We start from the raw sequence: 12,656 nt of genomic DNA on the forward strand, positions 1-12,656 counted from the left end.
AAGGCCACATAGGACTTTTGTGAGCCCCTTCCCCATAAAAGATATTAAAATTTTTATTTTATAATAGCATAAAGATGAATATGTTAATATTAGATATTAAAACAGTTTCATGAACCCCTAAAATTATTGTGGGCCCTAGGCTCTGTGCCTACTGCGTAAGTTGGTCCTGGGCATAGTATAATACTGAAAGCAAGGCTCTGGAGTCCCACTGCTAGATTCAGATTCATGTTTCAGCACTAACTTGCATTATCCACTTCCCTGAAACCCTCAGATTTAAAGAATAATAAAAGTACTTACTTCAAAACTCTTTATTATGAAGATGGAATAAAATTGTGCATCTAAAGGTTCTTAGCACAGTGCCTTGGACATAATAAGTGCTACTGAATAATCTCAGAAGTGAACTTGGAAAATGGTCTTCAGAGGTGCAAGAAATAGTGTTTTCAACTGGATTTTTTGGTAAATAGTAGAAAGTAATAGAGAGACAAATGAGAATTTGTGTGGGAGTACCCCCACTTCTGGCTATATTACTCGCCCATCAAACTATTTTGAGAGCAAAGCTGCTGCTTTGGGCTAGTTTCCATTCTGAGAATAGTTTGACAGGTAGGAACTCTTACGAACATAAGTGCTCTTCTGTGTGAGTAGCAGACCTCCTCCTTTGGCTTCCTAGCCCTGGATATGAATAGAGAAAATCAAAAGGGAATCTGGCGCCTGCCTTGAAGAGCATTTGACTCTCAACCCTACATTTATTGGGCCCCCAGCTCTTAAAATGTTTAATGGCTAGACGTGCTGCTGTTTGCTAGGCTGAGAATTTGAGACGTATATGAATTGAAGGACATGACTGAGTTATATAAACTGGTATTCAACCAACCAGTTTCCTAGTTCCAAATTTAAGGGAGAAACTAATGACTCTTTTTCCTCTTTGACTTTGGTGTCAAAAGCATTTAAAATTTAAGTAATTGATGTGAATATTATTTTATTAAGTTACTATTATAACCTCAGCTAAAATTTATGCTACTAAGCTTGTGTACTTTTGTTACCCTCACATTAACGTAGAGCACAGCGCTGACTAGTAAATATTTTCAATTTGCTTTGTTGAAAACTGTGAATTGTTGTGTTAAATGAAATAATTTTATTTTTTAAGTGTATTAATCACCTGGCTAGAAATGTTTGAAAGACCAACAAAAAGTGGGTAAAAGCATGATTTAATGAAAAGAAAGTAGGCTTTAGAGTCTGGCTTTGGATCAAATCCTTGCTTTTGCACCATACCAGCATGAGACTGGTTAGCTCTCTTAAGCTCCCTTAACTTTTCTTCAGCTGTAACATGGAAACAGTACTTATTTTTCAGGGTTTCTTTAAAGCAGAGGTGGGGAACATCCAGCCCTCGGGCCAAAATCATTTGGTCTAGCCCAGCCAGGGCAACTGCAGGTGGGACTTGAAATTCAATAAATCTAGGAGCTTTTTTCATAGCTAATTTTTAAGTTGATAATTTTGTATGGCCCCCAAATGATGTTATAAGTACCCAAGTGGCCCGTGGCAGAACAAAGGTTTCCCACCCCTGTTTTAAAGGCTTTATCAAGCAATATATGTAGAGCATCAAGCATAGTACATTACATAAAGGCTTCATTCAGCTATTATTATTTATACATTATAATTATATAAATATATCCAATCCGTGTACAGAAATGATTTAGATAGCTTACAATAACATATCCTTTTGTAAGTAGAACAAATATGCCCCCTGCAGTCTTAAATAAAAGTGAAGTGCTTTTTTAAAAAATCTATTGTACATTGATATAGTTAATATTCCTGTACCAGCTATATGTAGGAACCTAAGTACTAGAGATTCAAGATAAGGCATAGTCCTTGCCCTCAAAGCTCCTATAATTTTTAGAAATCGAATTCAGAACTGCTTTGATGACAACGTAGTATAGTGGCTCAGAGCACGGCTCAGAGCACAGCCTCTGAAGTACTTTCTAGGTTAGAATTCAGCCTCCTTGTGTAAAGTCATGTGTCCATAGGCAAGTTAACCTCTTAGTGCTTCATTTTTCTCATCTAGAAAATGGGGGTAATAGTATTATTGTTACCTCCCTCATATAGTTCTTTTGATACTTAAATGAGCTAATATTTGTAAAGTATTTAGAATAGTGCCTAGCATGTGGTAAGCACTATGTAAGCATTAAATAAAAGATATACTGCACCATAACAGGCTTTTGCAGTTTTCGGCTGTGTTCCAGACAACGTCTTTGGACTGGGTTATACTGATACTGTCTGCTTTACCTGTGCTGCTTTATCTGCCTAGGGAAACTAGAGCTAAACCAGTTTTGACTCTACCACTAATTCCAAATAATAAAATACAGTCTTTTGGAATTTTACATCTAATAGGAGTCCACATGTACTGTAACACGTTAATAAACATAACTGTTCATTTCACATCTTTTTCTGAGTTAATCAGCTACAAGGAGTCTAAAAATTGAGCAGCACCCTAATTTAATAAAAACCAGGAGTAGACTTCCTGTTATGGCAAGATATACTCTATATAGAAACAAGATTTCATATAATCAGGATAATATAAATAAGGTTTATTTTTATTCATGTACAGTAGAATAAGTTCAAGTTGAAATAATATTTTACTTTATTGACTCAGTTTGATGCAATATTAATTGCATTACTGATTTGGTTTAAGGTTGTTACATATATTAAATTATCCCTGGATGATAGTGTTGAGGAAAAACTTAAAACACTTAAAATTGTTTAATATTTTTAAAACAAAAAAAAGAATCCCAAACCTTTACCAATACAGGGATGGGCAAAGTAGGTTCATAGTTATGAGTATGCAAAACAGTTTATTCTTATATTATTATTTATTAATTATTATATTCCAACTGTAAACAGGTTCCTACTTTTGCCCACCCCTAAATAACAGTTTTGGATCCCTTTTATCTCATGCTCAAATTTTATGTTAAAAATAGCAATGATTTTTTTTTAAATTTTGGATCTGATCATAATTTATTTTGGAAAATCTGTGTCTTAAAACCTGTCCACTCAGTCACAAGAGAAACTGTATTTGTGGTAGGTTGTTTAACTCGTCTTCTCAGCATTATGCTAGTTATATTCTTGTACTTTTTGTACTTACCAAGTAACTTGGACTATGTTCCATCACACTTTTGAACTTTGACCTTTATTGTGCTTCTTGGGAAGTAAAGCACTCTTAAACACATCTAATGTGTGGATTACACACTTGTATTTCATAATGTGATCGAGATTTAAGTCATAAATGCCAACAAGTCAACCAAAATGTTCACCAATTTCCAAAGTTTAATATCCACAGGGAGTAGCACTAACAGTTTTTATTTATATAAGCAGCTCTTAAGATAGATCTTTTTAAGTTAGGTACTTCTTTCCAACTAAATAGGAAGATCTTGGGGAGGATGCAAAATATTTGGATTATTTGATTTCCTGTTATAATGTGGTAGAGACTGATAGATTGAGACAAGTTTTTTCATAATGATTTAGAATGCTAAATAGTGATAGAGAAACATCCTTAATGAGATTTGAACCTGGTTTTGACATTTTTATTCCCTGGCAGGCCACTGTGTGTGTATGTATGATCTATAGTAACAGAGTAGTGGCAGAAGCTACCACTTGAGCACACACTGGGTGCCAAGTATTTAATCCTCTCATTTGTCCATCTAGGCCCTGATATCTCCAAGTTTATAAATCCAGAAACTGAGTCTTGGCCCCTTGAGTCCACGGTCCTCTATTAAAGTATTATAATTACATCAGCCATTTACTAAGAGGAATTAACTAGTAGTAAGTGAAATTTGGGATTATTACCAGGAGCAAGATAGTACAGTAGTAAAAAACTCCTTTTAGGATGCCTTTTTACCATCAAACTGGTCTTGTGGGTAGTTGGAAATCGATACACTTTTTAAGGTAATACATTAGAGGAAATTTAATTTTTTTTTAAATATATCTTTATTGATTTCAGAGAGAGGAAGGGAGAGGGAGAGAGAGATAGAAACATCAATGATGAGAGAGTCATTGATCGGCTGCCTCCTGCACTCCCCCGACTGGGAATCGAGCCCGCAACCCAGGCATGTGCTCTGACCAGGAATCGAACCGCAATCTCCTGAATCTGAGGCCAACGCTAAACCGCTGAGCCACGCCAGGCAGGAAATTTAATTTTAATCAAAATCATTAATTCTGGTTGCTACTTTCTTGATGAGTTGTTGAGGAATTCCATTTTATGTTGGGCAGTGCTGTTCAGTTAGTGGACTCCAGTTACTTGAATCTTTGTTACTTGTTTATTGCTCTACCTCATTTGGGCAAACTGTGGCCTAAGACTTGACAAATGTGTCCTGCCACCTGCTTTAGTACATAAAGTTTCATTGGAACACACCCACACTTATTTGTTTATGGATGGCCTGAAAAGCCAAAAATATTTGCTATCTGACCCTATATAGAAAAAATTGCCTGCTTCATTCAAAAGTAGATTTGAAGCAATTTAATGTAATATCTAATCCTAAAGACATAATGTTCTATTTCCTCTAGTACATTCCGCTGATTTAAGAATTTGCTCACTGGTGTACCTAAGAGTTGTTATGTGTAATATTGCCCAAATGATTGAATGTGTTTTGGGGTCATTTCTCTCTTCCTTTGATAAATGTTTTTTTCTATCTCATTAAAAGGATAGCAAAGAAGATACAAGAAAGATTCTGTTCTAATTTACAGAGAAATAAAATTTGGTCTTACATGAGTTTTTGTTTACCTTCCCTGCCCAGGAGACGCCAACACTGCTCATGTTTCCAATTAGATGGTTATCTGATCCCTTTAAAAGTAATGTCTGTCCATTCCCACTGCTGAAGCCTTAAGTGCTGGTCCCCTTGACACACTCAGGTTTCACAAGCCTTGGGATCTTGAGTCTACTCTTTACTGGAGGTTTCATAATTGATACTGAGAACTTTTCTCATATCACAGACATGAATATAATAAAGATTTTAGAGTAACTTGCAGAGATAGCAGAAGAGTACCCTGAGACTAATTATGCAGTGTTAAGTTTTTTGCTCTGATACCTCTTTCAAAAGAGAGATTTTAGTTTGGAAAATATGTTTGTGAATTTTTTTCCTTTTGGTTTTCCTGTTTGCTGACTATACTAAACTACAGAAATCAAGTGTTAACTTGTTTGCCTTACTTGGCAGGAAGTACCACCATGATGTGGTATTTTCTTGTATACTGGGTGTCATTTCAGAAATACACTTAATCTTCCAACAAGTTTTCACTTATTAACAATTTGTATTCCTATTTGATTTTACATGTATCTGAAATAGGAGAGTGGGAATAAGTGTTAATTAAGGAAAATACTCCAAATGCCAACATTCTTGGTGAAAATGCTTGGGAATACATGGGTTTTGCTTGGAGGAAAGGCATTGCTTTTTTCAAAAATACATATCTACATATTATAGAAAAGTAGAGAAATGGAATTTGTAGAAGATAACACAGATCATCTGAATAATAAATGAGCTGTTGAACTTCTAAGTAAAAATTGACATTCTTTCCTAACATAACAAACATTTTTGTTTGTTTGTTATGTTAGCAGCAGATATGTTTCTGAAAGGCTTTCAGAATTCAAGTTTATGGCCAAGAAAAAAGTTTGTTAACCATAATAGCATACTTTTACAAGCATCCAATCTTATTGTTCCTAAATCTAGAGTATGTGAGTGGTAATAAGAAACATCCCAGTGTGGTGTAAATATGAATGCTGTCTTGTATTTGTGTTTGTTTTTGCTTTGGACAAATCATACAAACTTTGAGACTGCCTTCTCACTTTACAATTGGGTAATAATTTCTTTTTTGTAGAATTTTCTAATGGATTAAATAACATAATGTTTCTAAAGTACCAGGTATGGTACTTGGTGTGTAACTACATTTATTTTTCACCACTGTATCACCATGATTAAAGTAATCATTTTAAAATGGCTGTTCTAAGAGAAGTTGTGCTGCTTTCACTTGGTGTTTCCTGTACCTGACTGGTAGTTTCCCTGCCTGTCTTATAGTAAAGGACAGAGGGAGGTGTGTGTGTGCGTGTGTAATGATAAAAATTATGACATTATTAAAACGGGAGAAATTAAAATACATTTTTGGGGGGGTGTTTTGGTACAGACAGCTTTACTAAACCGCCTGGAGCGAATATTCGAAGCATGTTTTCCTTCCATATTTGTCCCTGATACTGAAGAGGAAGTTACTTCCCTGAAGCACTTGCTAGAAACAATCACCTTGCCAATAAAAACAAGAGAGGCCTTAGCTGAAAGTGGGTAAGTAAGTAGTAGACAGTTGTTAGATAGCATTTATATGTGTTAGTTTTGACTGTTCTAATTTATAAGGTTATCTTAAAACATTAAGGCTCTAAAACATTATGGTGTTTAAGTTTCAAAAATCATACTGTGCAAAAATACATGATTTTTTTAAAACCTCTCTGCTTCTCCATTTTTTAGCTTTTTTCTGGTATTTCTAAATCAGTATTCTAATCAGTCAATCTTACATTCTATCTTTTGACTTAGTAATGAGATAGATGAGAATGTAGATCTTACATCGACTATTTTCCTCTCTTTATCATCCCAATGTACTTACAGTTTTCGGTTAAATTTTTATTTGGTATTTTCATTATTATAATCATGTTAATAATGTTCCTTGCTTTAGCCACTATTTCCATTATAGTACAAATTTTCCCTGGACTTAATAATTGACTCTATTTTTCCATTTCTAAGTCTTTTCCTACCAGCCAACAGCCTGCCTGTTAAATAGTTTTACTTGTGATCAAACTTATCAGGCTGGCCATTCCATTTTTCGCATGGGTTCCTCCATCTTCCTATTCCAGGCCTCTTTAAAACATGTTGTCTTGGGCATTTCTTTTTCTTAGATCCCATTTTGGTGGCACACATCCTCTAATAGCCTCCTGAGAAAAAAGGTACATAGGAGACAACATTTTATTTACTCTCACATTAAATTTATAATTTAGGATTTTTTGTTGCCAGCATTCTGAAATTTCATAATAAAATATGAGTCTTTTCATTCATTGGACTGAGCAGAATCTGGAGGCTTCTGCTCTTCAGTATGAGGCAGTTCTCTTGTATTGACAGTTACCTTCCCTCCATTGTCTCTGTTTTCTTTCTGCAACTCCTATTATTAGCTGTTAGAGGGTCTAGATTGATTTTCTAATTTTAATTTCAACGTTATTCTCATTCCCGGACTCTTTTGCATTTCATTGCTCTCACCTCTAGAGGCATTCTTTCCCTCCACAGGTCTTTCCTTCATCCCTCTCTGTCACCTTAGTATTTGTGGCTCAGGATCTTAAATTTATTTTCATTGAAGATGGAGATTATTTTTGCTTCTTGATTTTTGTTTTGGGGTGATATCTGAGAAGGGGAACAAAAAGGTTTAGGTTTTGCCAATTTAAAACTATTTAGAAATTTTTTTAGTATTATTATTGCTAGTTGTACAGGTAGTTCATACTCTTGGACCCAGGAATCTTTCCAGAAGATTCATTCTAAGGAAATAACACAACTCAACAACCACACACATCATAAAATACAAGAAGATACTCTTGCCTTACTAACAATAAGAGCTGAACAGTAAATCTTATTTAAAACTGTAGGATTATAACTAAATAAATGATAGTGCATCCCCCTTAATAGAGCATTACACAGCCATTGAAAAAGATACATTTGTAAATGAGGAAATGCTTAAAATCTGAAAAAAGAATACAAAATTATATATATACATATATATACATATATATGTATGTATGTATGTATGTACTATAATTGTAACTTTTTGGGGGATCAAGACGTAAGGAGAAAACACAAATATTAAATGGCTGTAGTAGGAAGGTAGAATGCTGAGTTGATTTCCTTTCTCCCTTTAAATATTTTTGCTTTAATATAAAATACAAATAACATACAGGCTAAATTTTTGCTTGATTACTGGCATTTTGTTTCAAATGAATTTAACTTAGTTACTTTTTTCTAATGACTAAGTGTTGGCTGTTGATTTCATTCAGATAATAGTTGTATATTCATGTTAGACTCAAGATTAATTGTAATGTATAATATGTCACAGTCACATTAGAATTCATGGTGAAAGCTATTGAGTAAACCATTGTTGATGGCTTCATCGTGACTTTACAGGGAACTGCTGGATGTGTGGACTGAGCTACAGGATATCCACGATGCACATGGCTTGAAATATCAGTGGGGCGGCTCCCATAGCAACAAGAAGCTTTTGTGCTCCTTGGGAATAGACACCAGAAACATTGTGAGTTTGTCAGTACTTCAGAAAATCCTTTAACCAGCCTTTGGATGTTTTTAAATTGTTACACTTCTATTCAAGCTGTCATAAACCAGTTCCTCAGAAAAATAAATATTAGTTGATTTAAATGTTCATGTATTTTGAATATGCCAACTTTTAAATATAAATCTATCTAGAGTTTTCTCCAATCAGTACTTCTTATTTTTAGAAAAAGTTGTTTAGTGTTTTTCCTTACTTATAAAATGAAGGAATTGGACTAGGAGATCAGAAATACAGCCAGATATGGGCAATTTGACAATTTCTTCAATTTATCACTTATGATGTACGTAGTAAAGCATTGCAAGTGTATTTTGGAAAGCATTTCATTTTATGACAGATCATTCTCTAAATATATGTTCTTTCTCTCTAACACATGTGTAGCTCTTCACGGGCAATAAGAAGCAACCTGTTATAGTGCCCATGTATGCAGCAGGATTGGTAAGTACAAAAAGTCTCCGAGTATTTATGATTGCTGTATTTATTCTGTAAAATCATTTTACATAGTGTGACATGTATTTTAAGGGTGTTTAGTATGGGAATGTTAAGGGAATAAATGTCATATCCTTTATGATCTCATAAATGCCTTTAAGTCCTGGTCTGAGGATATTCTTCTATATTCCATTAGTTACAGACTTGTTTTAGAATGAAAAGTACTTTTTATCTTAGTACCATTAGTGCTCATAACTCTTTGTTAAACGCACCCCTAGATGTCTTTCTCTCTTTTTTCTTGTTTTTTGTTGTTGTTTGTTTTGTTTTGTTTTTTATAAATTTGCTTTTAAATAGAAAAAGCTAAAGTATCTAAAGTACCATTTGTTTTAATCTAGTTGTGATCGATTTAAATAATGAAATATTGAGACTATGGATGTATATAAAAGCTTGGAAATACCAAATTATAGTAACTGAAAACGACCAGGACCCATAATTGGTCCTTAGTTTTACCATTAATGTTTTAAATGTGTTGAATTTTGTTTTTGTTTTTTTGTTTTAGATATGCCAGGTAGTCCAGGATAACTGAGGAATTTTCATTCTCTACCTTATCAAGATTCAGTCACATTTTAAAGTTGGATGTGTTTGTGTTTTTTGGTGTGAATTTGCTGTGGAACTTGACCTTTCTTCAATCTAAAAACTTTTTCCATAAATAAGCTTTAATTATTGATAGTGAATTAGATCATTTTGCTTTGTTTTATTTTTGTAGTTTTGTTTGTTTTATGGAATTGGACAAAAGCTTGTCTGTGCTCATTCTTACCAGTTTATGCTCTTTAATAAATAGTTATCATGTATTTTCAAAACACCTTGATTATCCCTACACTCTTTTCTGTTGTGGGTAAATACAGTCCAGAACATTTCTTTAAAGTTTTGGTTATTCATAATTTCTTTTTTTCTCAAGGAATTAGCATTCCAGAACTTGGTGTTATTGTCACATCCTAAGTAGGAAATATGAATTTGGTTTGTGGAAGCTTTCATTCAGCTTAATGCTTATGTGTAGGCTCATCACATTAGCCAATTCTTGAAGTTTTGTGAGGAGTTTGAGACGAATATTTATGCTTTATTTTGCTACCTTAATTACGATCTTTATAAGTAATAATTTACCATTTTTATAAGCTTTTAATACCAAAGTTGATTTAGTGAGTGCATCATCTTCTCGTTTATTTTAGTGGTGCCTTACATTTAGAAACTTAATCTTTTTCATATCTGGCTTCAAGTTTTAATTATACCTTAATTTTTCCCATGTTGCTTTACATGTATGAGATGTTCAGTATCTTTTGATCTCATCTGGAGGAATAGTATTGGAAATGATCATTTAATTTACTGGTTCTTGGATTTTTACGTGAATTGCTTGGAAGATGTTAAAAATACAGAGTGCTGGCACCACTCTCAGAGTTTCTTATTCAGTAGGTCTGAAGCGGGGCTCGAGAATTTGCACATCTGACAAGTTCCCAGGCGATCCAGAAACTACTGATTGGGGACTGCTTTGAGAACCACTGGTTTAAGTGATAGTTCACATTAGAAAAGTTGGCTAAGACAAGTAATTGTTTGCCAAATGCATTGTCTCCTTGCATAAGGGCACTCTAGAAAGCCTGTATAATGTATGGGGTATTGAGTTAGACCATGCATTCATGAATTCAATCTGTAAATTGCTTTAGATAGCTTATGCCCTATATTTTTTTGGGAGGGAGGGAGGGAGGGAGTTCTGAAAACTTGTTTTTAGTAATTTATAGATTCTAACATTATTGACTTAGCAGTTTTGATTTTGCGTCCCCCCTCCCCTCACCCCACTCCCATAAAAGGGAGACTTTTATTTGGTCTGGTTGATAAATATTCAGGAGCTTCTCAAGTATTACATTAAAATGTGTAAAAGCTTGGCTTTGTTCAGGCCAGTAACACATTATATTTAGTATTCGGTAGAGTGTTGATGCAAAATGCTGATTTTTTTTTCTTCTTCTTTGTTTCTATACCCATTCTGAATGTCTTTCTTACTCAAAAAGCATATTAGATTTTTACACACCTAGTGAAATGTGTAAGATGTTTTCCCCTATGAACTGGTTGTTTCTCTGATTTGCCAGTCCAAAGAACTAAGTTATATTAAGGCTCCCATTTTTTAGTTGAGCTAGAATCAAACACTAAAATCACACTGAAGCATGTAGATGCCATTACATTATATAATGTGTATTAAAATCAGCTCTCACTTCTCCAAACACCACCATGGTGTAATGTGTATGAAGGGTGCCCTCTCCTGCAGTTTCAGTGTCGGAAACATCATAAAATTGTTGGATTCTTAGGGCTGGGATGTGATACACTGTTGTGCTCGCCTCTTAAAGACTCTCCCCACCCCCACCATCACAACTTGTGCTTTTGCTTTTGTGATAACCAGGCACTTTAAAACAAACCTGATTTAAAATACAAGGTCTTACTTCAAAAAGTTGGGTCCCCAAGGTATTACTGCGAAACGTTTCCCATTATAGTGCTATAAAATTTTCTCTAAACAAAATTTAAGAATAGTTCCTTTTGTCTTTAGTAACTTTCCAGAAGACTTGTTTTTTCCGTTCTACTTTCTGATTAAATTTCTTGTAAAGTTTATGGGTTGATATCCCCCCCCAAATTAATGGCTAATATACCTTTTCCAGGGTATGTTAGAGCCCACCAAGGAACCATTGAAACCACTATCTGCTGCAGAAAAAATTGCTTCCATCGGTCAGACAACCACCATGTCACCAGAGATGAACACATGCACATCTGACCAATTCCAGGTAAAAATATCTGTATATGTATAGATATGCATGAACGTATGTCCACACACACTGTTCTTTCCTTAATATATAACTTTACGTTTTTAAAATGTTTTAAAATTTTTATTTTATGATGGCCATAATTTTAATTACTTATTCAGTAACATCCCTTGGAATACAATGAACAAATTACCTTTAATTTCCAAGAACAGAAAGGCACAAACTGAGAAGTGGCTGGTTGTGGGTAAGTCTTTAAACCTGTCTTCGCCTTAGTCTCTTTCCTGCAAAATGAAGACTTTGAAACAAACATCTCTAAGAAGCCCTTGCAGCGTGAACATTGTGCGATCATAATTAGTAACACACAAACCTAGTAAGTGCTGCATTTCCCCCAAAATGGTAGACAGTGCATTTTTACCAACTCTTCACATCTGCTATTATGTGTTTTTCCTGAAGCCAGAAAATTTTATAAAGTAATAAAATTTAGGTGTGTTTATTACATCAAAAACTGTTGTTTGGGAATTTGAATAAAACTGTTAAGTTGAAAATGAGGTGACACTTAACAAAACATTCTGTTGATTTACCTCTCTTATTCTTTACCTCCTTAGCACATTTAAGCACAAATTTTATTTTAGTCTAATATGTATAATATCAGAGCCTCCCTCTCACTTTTTATCTGGGGAAAAGAGCCATTTTGGTTTACTTGCTTTTCCCACATCAGATCAGAGACTGATTCAGTTTTGGTTAAAGACTGTTTTTTAGAAGATTGATATTTTTAAGTGAATATTACCATTTCTAGAACATATCCTTGCTGTACTTGTCATTTCCTAACCTTAAATATCATTTTCATTTACATCTAACACAAAAGTGTATATTTGGACAGCCTTTCCCAAAATGTGTGCTTCATTAAATACTAACCCCCAGAGATATGCCACTAAAGAAGGGTTTTAGAGCTAAGTAAGTTTGGGAAACTTCATATCATGCCCTACAACCACCCTTAGAGATTCATAGCACACACATTAAGGACTCTGAAGAATCCTGTAGTGAATAACCCTATTTAATTTTAATTCATTTCTCAAATGTACTTGG

At 34.2% G+C, this 12,656-nt stretch overlaps 1 protein-coding gene across 6 annotated transcripts in view; it reads left to right on the forward strand.

Moving 5' to 3' along the window:
- The window catches only part of AFTPH (aftiphilin), a 61,997-nt gene that overhangs the window by 32,249 nt on the left and 17,092 nt on the right, over window positions 1-12,656 (forward strand). For 5 of the 6 annotated variants that reach the window (XR_014000172.1, XR_014000173.1, XR_014000174.1 and 2 more), the window contains exons 3-6: window positions 6,160-6,311; window positions 8,184-8,310; window positions 8,725-8,781; window positions 11,469-11,591. Coding sequence is in view for 3 of the 6 variants with exons in the window: in XM_081156835.1 (XP_081012961.1) it covers window positions 6,160-6,311; window positions 8,184-8,310; window positions 8,725-8,781; window positions 11,469-11,591 (459 nt within the window). In the remaining 3 variants the exon portion in view is untranslated. Of the gene's footprint in view, window positions 1-6,159; window positions 6,312-8,183; window positions 8,311-8,724; window positions 8,782-9,331; window positions 9,404-11,468; window positions 11,592-12,656 lie in introns of those variants that run through there. The other variant, XM_081156836.1, reaches the window with a different exon arrangement.

This window comes from Miniopterus schreibersii (genome assembly GCF_964146895.1).
Source record: "Miniopterus schreibersii genome assembly, chromosome: 13".
Classification (NCBI taxonomy): Eukaryota; Metazoa; Chordata; class Mammalia; order Chiroptera; family Miniopteridae; genus Miniopterus; species Miniopterus schreibersii.